The sequence below is a fragment of the Acartia tonsa genome, chromosome 4 (assembly GCF_053477335.1).
Source record: "Acartia tonsa isolate MP-2025a chromosome 4, ASM5347733v1, whole genome shotgun sequence".
NCBI lineage: Eukaryota > Metazoa > Arthropoda > Copepoda > Calanoida > Acartiidae > Acartia > Acartia tonsa.
In genome coordinates, this window is record NC_137263.1 from 32,536,849 (window position 1) to 32,551,262 (window position 14,414).

The 14,414-nt window shown below is 32.7% G+C and overlaps 1 protein-coding gene across 11 annotated transcripts; it reads left to right on the forward strand.

The window, feature by feature from the left end:
- Positions 1 to 167: 167 nt before the first annotated feature.
- Positions 168 to 9,163, forward strand: LOC145316842 (uncharacterized). 11 transcript variants are annotated; one of them, XM_080157602.1, is made up of 7 exons: positions 168 to 1,015; positions 1,306 to 1,490; positions 3,753 to 3,993; positions 4,303 to 6,243; positions 6,802 to 7,583; positions 8,545 to 8,618; positions 8,795 to 9,163. In XM_080157602.1, the coding sequence occupies exons 1-4, from the start codon at positions 183 to 185 to the stop codon at positions 4,397 to 4,399; spliced, it is 1,356 nt and encodes a 451-aa protein (XP_080013728.1). In that variant the 5' UTR covers positions 168 to 182; the 3' UTR covers positions 4,400 to 6,243; positions 6,802 to 7,583; positions 8,545 to 8,618; positions 8,795 to 9,163. The 11 variants fall into 11 exon arrangements, with proteins under 11 accessions (XP_080013728.1, XP_080013726.1, XP_080013727.1 ...); XM_080157600.1 differs by having other exon boundaries at positions 6,802 to 8,618; XM_080157601.1 differs by having other exon boundaries at positions 6,802 to 8,618; positions 8,810 to 9,163.
- The last annotated feature ends 5,251 nt before the right edge of the window (positions 9,164 to 14,414 follow it).

A 14,414-nucleotide genomic window follows, 5' to 3' on the forward strand; every position in this document is an offset into this window, starting at 1 on the left:
AAACACAGGAAAAAACGACCTCCATCCCATGTTTTCAAATAAGGATAGGAGGTTTTCAGTGCTTGACAGGCATCTTGAGGGATAGCACCATTTCTTTTCTATACTTCTTTACGACAAAATTTTAAAAGCTTCGTAGGTTTGGTTATAAGTCTTTGACAATAAGAGAAACCTTCATTAAAACTATGTCAAAGCAAAAAAATAACAACATTTTTATAACTCAGAATGTTAATAAAAAAGTTCCCTTACAGCCACAGCAGCACCAGCAGCCAGGTCAACCTAACCTGCAGCGGCAGGGTCAATCTAACTTACAGCACCACCAGGAACAAGATTCGCCTCTATTTGGCAAACCACTGCCATGTCAGAACAGGGGACGCAGGTTGTCAGAACCAACCCCAACACAGGAAAACATTCCCTTCCTGGTGGGTATGATGCCCCCAAGCTCGCCTGATCCCCTCGGTTTTAAGCCCATCCGGATCAAACTTCCTGACCATATGAAAAAGGAAAATTCTGGCGGGAGTGCAGATAGCTACCATGAAAGTAACCAGCAAGTTTTGTACGGCCAAAGTATGCCTCATTCTTACGACCGCTATGAGACAACTTCTCATTCTTCGCATAATCGAGATTATCCTACATCGCACAGATGGGAGGACAAAAGTCAAATTTTTAATTATGAACGCAGTCAGTCCTGGGATGACACAAGTAATTCTAACTACCAAGCAAAGCATACAGATAAAGAACCCAGACAACCAATAATCTCACGGCATGATCCACGCAATAAATCTCTACCCAACCCGGATGAACGCCGCATATCTGAGTTGCGCAAAAGTCGCGAGGAATTATTTACTGATGACCACAATCATGTAGCTTCGGATGTTCGTGATTACCGCTATGATCATGGAAAAGCTGCACCACGAGCGTATGACCGCTTGGTAGCTACGGCTGGACCACCAGCGTATGACCGCGGTCAAAACGACGAAGCTGTGTCTTCAAGTTCGACGAAGCACCAACCTAGACAAGGAAAAGTATATTGATAACAAAAATGATTTTTAAGCCAAAATTTTTAAAGCATTTGCAAAATAGTAAATATTTACAGTTGTCAATCTTCAAGAGAATTTAATTAGTTTTAAATGTAAATCTCTCTCACGATGTATAAAGGTCTGATCTATTTCAAATCTTGCATTATGATTCCTGTATCGATTATGAATGTCACCACTGTTTCCAATATATGCTCTATGTAAAATGTAAGAAAATACTATCTAACTTATTTATTATAAAAAAGGCTTTGCATCAATATATTTTTAAAACAGAAATCCGAAGTTCTGGAGAAGGTCTTGATATCGAGGCTGCTACTGAATTAGACGAAGGTGAAGGTGGCATTGACGTTTTGGAGGAGGCTGATCCCGAGTCCTGCAGGTTCCAGCATTGTCCCTGGAACGGGGAGCATGTACAAACCTGTCCCAAGCTCGCCATCTCACAGAAATGTGGTAAAGGTTAGTGAAATATTTTAATTATCCTGCTTGTGGTGAAGCCACACGTAAATTTGTATTTTAGAAACATCTTTAAGAGCTAACAAGGGGGGTGGGGAGTTCTGACACATTTGCGTAAACCTAGTATATAGGCTTTATCTTTGGACTGAGAGGATAGCTTATTAAAGATAAAATCATTCTTATATGAAGAATTTTCCCAAGTTTTAAGATTTTTTGGATAGGCCTCCAGGTTCCGGAGCTCCAGACCTCCATGTGGTCTCTGTACAGGTAAAAATTAAAAATAAATTTTTTTTTAAGAGTTAGATCATAGATGTCAGCTTATGAAACAAAATATGTATGTTTTTTCTTCAAATATGTAAATAACATTCAAAAAGATGCATATTTTGTTTTATAAGTTGACCTCTAACTCTCAAAAAAAATTGATTTTTATTTTTTACCTCTACAGAGAGCACCTGGAGGCCCCGAGCTCCGGAACCTGTAGGCCTATTCAAAAAATCTTATAACTTGGGAAAATTCATCATATAAGAATGATTTTATCTTTAATAACCTATCCTCTCAGTCCAAAGATAAAGCCTATATACCAGGTTTACGCAAATGTGTCAGAACCCCGCCCCCCCCCCCCCCCTTTATAAACAAGTAATAGATACCTATTAAGCTCAATTGTAATAGATATTAAAATCTTATTTTATGCCGTTAAAAAATTGCTTTTTATCGCTTTTTGAAAAAATTATCTTAGATTTTTTTTCTAAACGCTTTTCCTTTCAAAGCGTAAAGTTAGACCTCATAAAATCCTATAATAACTTTAAAACTTCTGTAATTTCTTTAATGTTTTTTTTTACTTGATTCATTAACCTAACTCAGGTTTATCCTTAGTACTTGCGTTATTAGGTACATAGTTATATAAATAAAAAGAAAGTAAGTATGGAACATGAATAGTACATTTCTTGCAAAGTTTAAAAAGTGTTAAGTTTTAAAATTTTATGTTATAAAACAGAGTACCTATAATTATTTTATTTTATATTTGAAAATTTTCAATTGTTGGAATTTTAAAATAAGATTTAGGTATGGTTGATTGGCTTCATATTTGTCTAGTACGATATTATTATGATTTTAAATAAAGATAAGGAAAAAAGTATGAATTTATCCATGAGTAGCGTAATTAACAATTGTTTCATTAATAGAGAACAATACATTGCTATACATATGATAATATAACAAATGTCATGCGAAATTGAGTTTATACTTTCGGAGTTCGAAATGTCAAAAACTTACTTGATTTTAAAAACTATGGGCTTTAAAAAGATTTTTTGTGGGGGGGGGGGGGTTCATAGATTCTGGTTTTTTTTTGGAGAAGGGTATTACTTTTCCCAAAAACTTATAGTAATGACTGTGACAAAGGTTTGGGGCTAAATTATAATGGTGTGGGTAAAATCTAGTATATTTTTTTAATTTTGGGGTGGTAAACGTGGTTGGTCGTCGCTGGTGCTGCTCCTGTTTAAGAACCATTACAAGAACACCATCAAGCTTCCCTAATTAAAGTACACAATGCAGGGTTCAGAGATTGAAAAAAATCTATATTTTGAAAATTAGAGTAAAACACTAGAGGGAGAAAGGGTTAAATAACTGTATCTCCCCATTGCAACCGTCTTCTGCAACCATCCTATTGGGTAATTGAAAATCAACCAAAATGGTGTCGCTTATATTAATACAGCAAAGTAGCAGAAAATAATTTAGAAGCAGACAAAGGAGGTTTTTGAAAATGAAGGGAGGTAGTTGTCTGTATATACATCTATACTATATATCTGCTTTTTGAAACTAGGAATTTTGCCCCTACAACCAAAGACTTGGGGAAATACCTTTCTAGAATAAATGTAGCTTCCGATAAAATCCCAACAAAATTGATCCAACCGTTTAAAAGATCTTTTTATCACAAAGAAGTAGGTTAGAGAAAGAGTAGCTTGGCCACTTAAAAGGAATTAAATGTACTTTAAATAAACGAAAAAAATATATTTAATTTACGTAACAAAACATGAACGTGACTACTTAGTACTAATGTTACGAATTTTTATATCAAGAATTTAAAAAATGCCACTATGCCAATGGTTTGCATAAATTGTTGCTTTTAGTACTATAAAGTGACGTTACATGATTAAACCCAATTCACCAACTAAAGAGTAACACAAGTAAGTTACCAAGATAAACATTACACATACGACCAGACTTCAGTTAAATAATACCTGCGCACGTCTAATAATACTTATTTAGGACTATGTGGAGTCAGTGACAGGCATCAGACCTTGGGCTTTAAACAAAACCGGTTCCTACCACCCAATAAACGGGATAACAAGACCAATATGTGTCCCAAGCTGAGCTTCTATGTGAACCACTCACTAGTAGCCTCGACCAGAGACCCCCGTAGGGTTGATAGAGGTGTGGTGATGGTGCCACTCCATGCCACTGCCAAGCTGCAGGATCCCAGGAAGAGGACTGGTATGGTTTATCCAAGGTAATTTTAACTGTTGTAAGAATTTAAAAATTAATTAAGATTTGTGTAAAACACCTTTGTTAATTTAATAGGTATTTAGGACAGCTTCATAGTGGTCATTGATTGGCTATTTGATTAAAATTTAATATCGTCTTTTATTGATGAAACATTAATAAAAAGAAATAAAATTTTACATATTTTATATTGAATTCCTAACATAACCGGGTAGATTAGGATTAGCTTGAAATATTTTCAAAAAAGTATTGTATCCTTGATTTGCTTTTCATTGAATTTAACATTGCTTTCCCCAATAAAACTTATTTAATTTAGTTTGAGGAAATCGCAAAAGATCATCAAAGATCCTGCTACGAATAGGAAGTACATCCTTGCTACTTGGGACCTTCCTCCTCCTACATGGCAGACATAACATCAAGTATCCTGCCAGTATAGCAAGTACTTCCTTGCTACTTAGGACCTACCTCCTCCTGGCTGGCAGACATAACATCAAGTATCCTGCCACTATAGCAAGTACTTCCTTGCTACTTGGGACCTTCCTCCTCCTACATGGCAGACATAACATCAAGTATCTTGCCAGTATAGCAAGTACTTCCTTGCTACTTGGGACCTTCCTTCTCCTGCCTGGCAGACATAACATCATGTATCCTGCCAGTATAGCAAGTACTTTCTTGCTACTTGGTACCTTCCTCCTCCTCCTGCCTGGCAGACATAACATCAAGTATCATGCCAGTATAGCAAGTACTTTCTTGCTACTTGGGACCTACCTTCTCCTGCCTGGCAGACATAACATCAAGTATCCTGCCAGTATAGCAAGTACTTTCTTGCTACTTTGGACCTTCCTCCTCCTGCCTGGTAGACATAACATCAAGTATCATGCCAGTATAGCAAGTACTTTCTTGCTACTTTGGACCCTCCTTCTCCTGCCTGGCAGACATAACATCAAGTATCATGCCAGTATAGCAAGTACTTCCTGCTACTTTGGACCTTCCTTCTCCTGCCTGGCAGACATAACATCAAGTATCATGCCAGTATAGCAAGTACTTTCTTGCTACTTGGTACCTTCCTCCTCTTGTCTGGAAGACATAACATCAAGTATCATGCTAGTATAGCAAGTACTTCCTTGCTACTTGGGACCTTCCTCTTCCTGCCTGGCAGACTTAACATCAAGTATCCTGCCAGTATAGCAAGTACTTCCTTGCTACTTGGTACCTTCCTCCTCCTCCTGCCTGGCAGACATAACATCAAGTATCATGCCAGTATAGCAAGTACTTTCTTGCTACTTGGTACCTTCCTCCTCCTGTCTGGCAGACATAACATCAAGTATCATGCCAGTATAGCAAGTACTTCCTTGCTACTTGGTACCTTCCTCCTCCTCCTGCCTGGCAGACATAACATCAAGTATCATGCCAGTATAGCAAGTACTTCCTTGCTACTTGGGACCTTCCTTTCCACGCCTGGGTGATATAAAACAACATTTTTTCAAATAATCTTTTTTATAACACATTAGTTATATATTATCGTTAATATTTTTTGTTAAAGCTTTGAACCTCAAATTAACGAAAGATAGTAATTGCTATCTCTTTGTTATTCATTTCACGATTTATTCGATAAAATTTTGTATTCTTCTTTGTATATTTTACCCCATAAAAGTCTTCCATAAGATCGTGCTATGTATAAAAACAACAATGCATATGATAGAAAATTAAAAATAATATAAAAATTACTTTTTTTTGTTATTAAGCTCTAAAAGTCGCATCTAAATTTTGAATTTTTAAAGCAATTTTTCTTTTATTTAAAAACTTCTAAAAGTGATAAAAAATCCGTTTATTTGAATATTATTTTTATTTTCATATTAATTTTTTTTGGACAAACTTAAAATTCGTTGAAACCAAGCAAAATTAGTTTTTAGATTAAAAACAAAACATTCATATTCTAGAGCTTTATTTGTAATGATGTTAACAAGCAACCTTAATATACTATGTGCCTTATTGTACTTGTGATATTATATGTATATTAAGACATATAAGTTGGAAAGAATTTTAATGTTAGAGGGAGATTTAAAATCTGCATCAAATTTTAAGAATTATAATAAAGAATTATACAAAATACGAATTTTATAAAAAAAAATCCTTAAAATTTGATGTAGGTTTCAAATATCCCTCTAACATAAAAATTCTTTCCAACTTATATATCTTACTGTATATATCAAAAAAAGTGATTAAAAAATAGAGTACCTACCTATCCATTAATAGAGTAAAAAGATTTTTAACGCAAATCTTTTTAATATAATGTTAATTGTTTTAAGTATGAAAAAGTCCTTGGCTATTTAAGTGGATTTTATATTTTAAGTCAAAATAGATATATTTGAATCAAGTAAAAAAAAAGTTTTTTCACCAAAATTGTTCTGCTAGCGACCAAACTGCTTGCCGAATATCATTAGAAATATCTTATTAAGGACTACAAATAATCTTTTAGGAGCCGAAAAAATTTTGAACACAGGAAGAGTGCGGAAGTGCTTTTTTATCTTGTTTATTTTTGTTAGGCTTATTGAGTGACTTTGAACGTAGGTTGTGAATGTGTACTAGTGTAGCCACCGGTTTGCAGCCGTAAAAGTTCTTTTTTTTTCTCAACAATTCAATTCTAGTAGCCACTGGTTTGCAGCCGCAATTTTTTTCTTCTCAACAATTCAATTCTAGTAGCAACCGGCAGGTTTGCAGGCGTAAAAGTTCTATTTTTTTCAACAATTCAATTCTATGGTTAAACTCTCCAAATCCCAATCATAAAAATTCCTCTTTGTATTCTATTAAATAGGTAGCTAATTATGCTGAAATTCCACAGTGAAACCTTTTCATGTAAGCCACATTGTGGATTTAGTTCTCTAAGCATTTTATGTAAAATGATGCATTTTTTGTTAGTTGATTTTTTAATCTATTTTGTAATCAAAAAAAGTTAGATTTTAGTAATTTATTAGATGCTTAACAAAGCTTATATTTTTTTTTTGCCTTTATTATTAAACAACCATAAAAGTTTAAATATTTCTTTAATTTAACATGCAGAGCTTAATATTTTTAATTGCCATGGAATAAAAAGATCACAAGTTTTCTTTGTTGTTTTGGCTATAAACTTAAAATTTTATGGGCATTATTTACTTTGATATTATAAAGAAAGTCAACAGTTATTATACTTAATTTTTAACAGATTTACCAGTATTTGAAATCATGCATTCAGATTTTAAATAATTTACTAGTCTCATGTAAGAACTTTATTTGATATATGTACTACTTATTTCAGTTACTAACTATAGTTTTAAAATAGTTATTTATCGCATTGTATTATAAGACAGCTTTCCGTGGATATCAAATATAAAAAAAAGATTGAAACCTGTTTTGTTTGCCCCGAGGGGCCGAAGTCCCGTGCCAACAAAACTGGTTTAGATTTTATGATTTTTTTATTATATTCGTGGAAAATTGTCTAATACGATGCTGTACATGATTATTCATTATGGCCGAGAACCGGTTCTAATCCACTGGATATTAATTGGCTTGAAAGGCATTCTAAGATATGATTATCTAATCCAATCAAAAGTATAAAAAGTAAAAGAACTAAAAAATGCGCTAATATTAGTTAAAAGGAATGTTTGTAGAAACTGTTGTGTTTTCATACTTTACGTTTACTGCAAACCTATTAAATTATCTTCAATGGTTTAGGAGAACATAACAAGGGAAAAGAAAAACATAACCGCGGGACATAAAAAGTTGATTGGCAGCAGTGCAGCCCAGAATTTTAAAACCTTGATAAATGTACTTTTAGTTTACAAATTACTAGTGATGGCAATCCGTCGAATTTTTGGGCCGAATTCGGATTCCGGATTCTTAAAGAATCCGTCAAAAAAAGTGGCGGATTCCGGATTATTTTTGGCGGATTCCGGATTCGGATTCCGGATTCTAGCAATATTTTAAAAGGATTTTAAATTTTTTTTTAAAACTAAGTGCTACATATGTCCTAAAAATCAATGTTCTTGGTGTTCTCTATAATTCACTTCCGAGAATCGAACCAGATTTTAATACATATTACCTATATATATAATGATGAAAATCTTTGCCTTCAAAGAGGAGGAGTTGAAAGAAAAAACTCAAGACGCTAATTTTAGCCTACCAAATAAGAATCCGGAATCCGCTATTAAAAAACGGATTCCGATTTCAAAATTGGCCAAAAATTGGGCGGATTCTGGATCCGGATTGCCAACCCTACATATTACAAAAGTACATATTTTGTATCCAATGAAGAACTACTTTGCCATAGCGAATAAATATTGCTGAATTGTTTTTCTGCGTATTAATTCTAATTTTTACCAACAAGTAAACTGTTCTTAATAAAAAAAAAGTTAAAGGCATTTTTTTTTCACTTGTAGAATGTTCTCTTTTAATACTATAGGTAGCAAATTTTATTTATTGAGCATCAGTACAAGAAACATACTGCACAAAATGAAAACATTGTTACATAAAACAATCTACAACTTTTACTATTAACATAATACAGAGGCATAATATTCAGAAGAAAAAAAAGATAAATCTATGTTTATACTAGTTTGTACACATACAAACTATGGGATCCACGGATTTTGTCATGTTGGGATACAGAAACCAAACCTCACAAAAAAAATATCGCTTTAATTTTGTTTCTTTAAATTTGTCCGGATTAAAGAGATTTCTTTGGTTTTAAAAAAGTTTGACAATTCTATAAATATTTTTAGGTTTTTCAACATCTTGATAATTAAGATATCCGGTTTCTGTACTCCTAACAGATAAAAATCCTCGAGTGCCAGCGTATACACATATATTGCTGCCATTTTTGCAACAAACAGGAAAAAGCCTTAAGCCATTTTAGTGCAAAACTGAATTACATTATTTCACATCTTCAAAAGGAAAGTCTAAGTTCTATCTTTTGCAAAGTTTTTGTTTGTTTGTTTTTGTTTATTAGAAAAATTAATTGTATTTCAATTTTCTTAAACACAATGTGCATACCTAATAAGTTTAAGAAATTTTTTTCATTCAAATAAATTTAAAGACTGATCGATAAGTTTTTTTTTACGCATTTAGCCAAACAAAACATGGTAGTTTACCTTTTGCTTTTAGCGTAGCAAGCTTCATTGCTACATTTTACCCTTAGTTAACCCTTACAGCTCGGGCCCCAATTCCCACCTTAATAGATCGGGGGGGGGGGCTCCAAGAGCCCCCCCCTATATCTCGGCTCCTGTTACAGATAAAGACGTAAAATTTTTTTCTGGTGGTTCATGTGTATTTTTAGAGAAAATTACTTTTTCTAGTCATAGCAGCCAGGCCGCTCCTTAGCCGCTTTTTAGCGGCCAGCCGCTAAATTTTAAAACAGCTGTAGAGCGGCCAATTTTGCAGCTAGGATGACCAAATTTTAGGACGAACTTTTATTTTTCATAACAAAAAAATTACTTTTTCTGATCATCGCCAAAAAACGGCAAATAACGGAAACCGCCATTTTCGGCGGTTACGGCGGTAAAACGGCGGTTGGCAGCGCCGATTAATATTTTTATCTGTTTGATGTTGCTCAAGGATTTACCAAAAAAAATTATAGGACTCTAGCTGTAATAGAAGCCACGATATTCATGATATATGTCTGTAGTAAAAGCCGGACAAAAATCGGTCATAAAGTCGGTCAGGGAGCGGTCAAACGGTCATAACACATTTTTTCTCAGAAGGTCATTGATATCTAAGTATTCACCAAAAAAATTTTAGGTTTCTCCTTATACACAAAAGTCATAATGTAGAAATTAAGATTTTTTTAGAATTTTTTTCTAATTTTGGTGCTACCCAACCGACTTTGACCGGACACCACGACCGACACAGACCAGATATCCTAATAAAATCAACTCTTGCCGACGTATAATTACTAAACTTAAAAAGTCATGAAGTCACAGCACTCCATCTTACCTACAAAAAAAATGAGATTGAAAAAACTAGAGGGGGGGGCTCTTGGAGCCCCCCCCCCGATCTGTAAGGGTTAATAAATAAAAAATAAATGCTTTTAAAGAAACGTACAAATAAAATAGGACTGATATCTGATATTTTTAGTTCTCCACTTTTTTTCTAATTAAACAAAACTTTTGCAAAGCTTAAGAATAAAGAATTAGAGAAATGAATGATAAATTATCGTTTCCCAATTTTTCTTACTACCTAAAATCCTAACGTTTCTACAAAAAAAAACACCAAAGGTTATTATTACATTATCAAACATGTTTATTAAGTCAAGGGTACATTTTTGTAAAAACACAATTTTTCATACAAACATCACCTTGCAGGGGGAGCACAATTGAAGGGAGATTGATCTTAAATTCCGGAAAATTTTCATATTATTTCTACATGATATTTTGAAGAAATAAAATTTAATGGGGGGGGGGGGGGGGGTACTTTATAGTAAACGTTAAAATTTGAAATTTGAAAACTTGTAAATTACAAAAATGTTGCATTTAAAGGAAAAATGAACTTAAATGACGATGCGAAAATAATCTCTTGAACTTAATAGAAAGTGCAAGTATATTATACAGGGAGAGGTCAAGGAAAGATTAATATAACAAATTTTTGTTTTTGTATCATCTTAAAACATTAATTTATCTATCATTGACTTCTCTATTTATTGATTTTCTCTATTTTTTGTTCTTTAATCGGCTTTTTCCTTTGTTTAATGTATATTTTTTTTGTTTCTTCCTTTAGTAACAAATTATGCTAAATGCTACAGTATACAATATAAAACTGTTAAATTTGATGTATTTTTCTTCATGCTTTTTTTTCTCTAAAATAAATAATAGAAAATAATTTTTTCTCTTGTATTGGTATTTATTAGTATAGCGCAGCTTCTCTATAAATAAGGTATGTATGTCCGTACTTGACTGGTTTACAGTATTTACAGACTATAAAACTGTCGCTTTAAAAATATTTCAAGTTGGCTTGTGCAGTTTTGAAGCAGAGTCAAAAAAAACACAAGAAAAGTAGATAATTGAATTAGACTATTTAACATGCCATTTGAATGTAGTACAGTTCTTAAACTTCAATTTACAGAAAGGATAATCTTTGTATTATGAGTAGAGGTTTTCATTAATTTTGTTTATCTCCATTGTCATATCCCGTGTAAGATCCCTGCTAGAGATCTTCGAATGTCTTGCTTTAAGATGTTTTCAACTTTAAATGGAAATAGAATGCGTTGATATTTTAACAAAGAAAAATTGTCAATTTAGGTCACTAACATGGACATCATTTATTGGTCAGTTCGATCATCCAGTAGGAGAAGAGATGTTGGGATTAAGGGGGTGTTAGGGGGGGGGGATGCTTTCTATTTAGGCTAGCTATAAGTTTCATGATACTCTGGTGTTAGATCCTAGTAATAATAATTCATTACAACCACCCTGTGTATTAAATACAACATAATAAATTATCAAATTTAAACATGTATTCATAATCCAATAAGTAATATCATACCTAAATTGTGTATACTTTCTTGAAAAGCAGAAAATGTTGAAAAAATTAAAAGTAGCAATTCATTGACCACTGTTGTATTACAAACAAGGACGCGCCCTCCCCCCCCCCCCCCAAACAAATTTTGGAACAGGTTTACATTGTGCCACCACTCTATAATTTTTGATGTTTGTTTGCTTCGCTTTTGTTTGCGTTGTTGCCATACTTTAGGTTTTTGTCAGCCGGTGCTACTATTTAAGGTACCAAAGTTGCATGCATATAATATTTTCCAATTTCTTAAATAATAACCTTTTTGTATGTAATTCTTGATTCATCTCGTAAATTTTTCTTGGTTTTATGTAATAAATAGGTTATACTATTTTTATGTGTTATGTTAGCTCACAGGCATCATTCTTTTAAATTAGGTTGAAGAATATTTATTTTTAGAAGTAACAAAACGGTTGAGGTTTTTCCTCAAATCTCATGTGCACCTTAAACAAACCTTTAATAAATATATTTTTTGATGCTTATTTTAAGATTTTGATGTTTATATTAGTTAGGGATCGCAATCCGTCAAATATTTAGACCGGATTCGGATTCTTACAAGAATCTGCAAAAAATGTCGGATTCTTGCGGATTCCGGATTCTAGCAATATTTTAAATTTAAGTGCTACATAGGTCCTAAATATAAATGTTCTTGGTGTTCTCTATAATTCACTTCCGAGAATCGAACCAGATTTTAAAAGATATTATGTATAATGATACCCTAGTAATCTCTGTCTCAGCAATTTACCTTTTTTTGTGCTTATATAAGCATTTTTGTCAGATTTAAGTAGGACGTGCTCACATCGGGAAAGTCCGCACTTTACAACAAAAGTGGCTTACTTAAATCGGACATGTCGGACTAACGAGCCATTTTCGTAGGTTAATTGCTTACTTGAAGAACTATTATTGCCCTATAAACCCCTAAAAAACCCCAAAAATAAGGGTGGCTGATAAGAATCAGCCAAATCGGACGCTTTTGAGGTAAATGTCTTACAGATTAAGATTTTAATCCGGATTATTTTTCCTCAAAATTTAATCCCTTCTCAGCCATTTAGGCTATATTTGTAGTTGATTGCTTACTTAAACAAGCCATTTTTGTGATTAATGTCCTACTTATATCTTCCATTTTTGCTACAAAATCCTTACTTAAACAAGCAATTTTTGTGATTAATGTCCTACTTATATCTTCCATTTTTGCTACACAATCCTTACTTAAACAAGCCATTTTTGGGGTTGATTGCTTACTTAAATCCTCCATTTTTGCTGCAAAACCCTTACTTAAGTAAGCCATTTTTGGGGTTGATTACTTACTTAAATCATCCATTTTTGTTGCAAAATTCTTACTTAAATAAGCCATTTTTGGGGTTAATTACTTATTTAAGTAAAGATTTTGCAACCAAAATGGATGATTTAAGTAAGTAATCAACCCCAAAAATGGCTTATTTAAGTAAGGATTTTGTAGAAAAAATGGATGATTTAAGTAAGTAATCAACCCCAAAAATGGCTTATTTAAGTAAGGATTTTGTAGCAAAAATGGATGATTTAAGTAAGCAATCAATCCCAAAAATGGCTTATTTAAGTAAGGATTTTGCAACCAAAATGGATGATTTAAGTAAGTAATCAACCCCAAAAATGGCTTATTTAAGTAAGGATTTTGTAGAAAAAATGGATGATTTAAGTAAGTAATCAACCCCAAAAATGGCTTATTTAAGTAAGGATTTTGTAGCAAAAATGGATGATTTAAGTAAGCAATCAACCCCAAAAATGGCTTATTTAAGTAAGGATTTTGCAACCAAAATGGATGATTTAAGTAAGTAATCAACCCCAAAAATGGCTTATTTAAGTAAGGATTTTGCAACCAAAATGGATGATTTAAGTAAGTAATCAACCCCAAAAATGGCTTATTTAAGTAAGGATTTTGCAACAAAAATGGAGGATTTAAGTAAGTAATCAACCCCAAAAATGGCTTATTTAAGTAAGGATTTTGTAGCAAAAATGGATGATTTAAGTAAGCAATCAACCCCAAAAATGGCTTACTTAAATCATCCATTTTGGTTGCAAAATCCTTACTTAAATAAGCCATTTTTGTGATTAATGTCCTACTTATATCTTCCATTATTGCTACAAAATCCTTACTTAAACAAGCCATTTTTGTGATTAATGTCCTACTTATATCTTCCATTATTGCTACAAAATCCTTACTTAAACAAGCCATTTTTGTGATTAATGTCCTACTTATATCTTCCATTTTTGCTACAAAATCCTTACTTAAACAAGCCATTTTTGTGATTCATGTCCTACTTATATCTTCCATTTTTGCTACAAAATCCTTACTTAAACAAGCCATTTTTGGGGTTGATTGCTTACTTAAATCCTCCATTTTTGCTGCAAAAATCTTACTTAAATAAGCCATTTTTGGGGTTGATTACTTACTTAAATCATCCATTTTTGTTGCAAAATCCTTACTTAATTAAGCCAATTTTGGGGTTGATTACTTACTTAAATCATCCATTTTTGCTACAAAATCCTTACTTAAATAAGCCATTTTTGGGGTTGATTGCTTACTTAAATCATCCATTTATTTATTTTATGCTTTCTTTAATTCAACCTTTTTACTGTAAAATATGTGCTTGAACACCAGCTATCTTATGTTTACTTACCTTTCTTTTGAGCTACTAAAACCTCACATAAACTTGCTCAAACATTTTTAAAAATTATTTTATATATTTATTTATAATACAAAAGACTCTGATGAAAATTTATTCAAGTTGATACAAATTAATTTGATGTTTCTGATTAAATGAAGTCTATAGGAGTTCCATCAAAACCACTCTAACAACAGACTGAATTAAAAAAAACAACAATCTATTTTTTAAGTGATTCTAAATGCCCCCTATT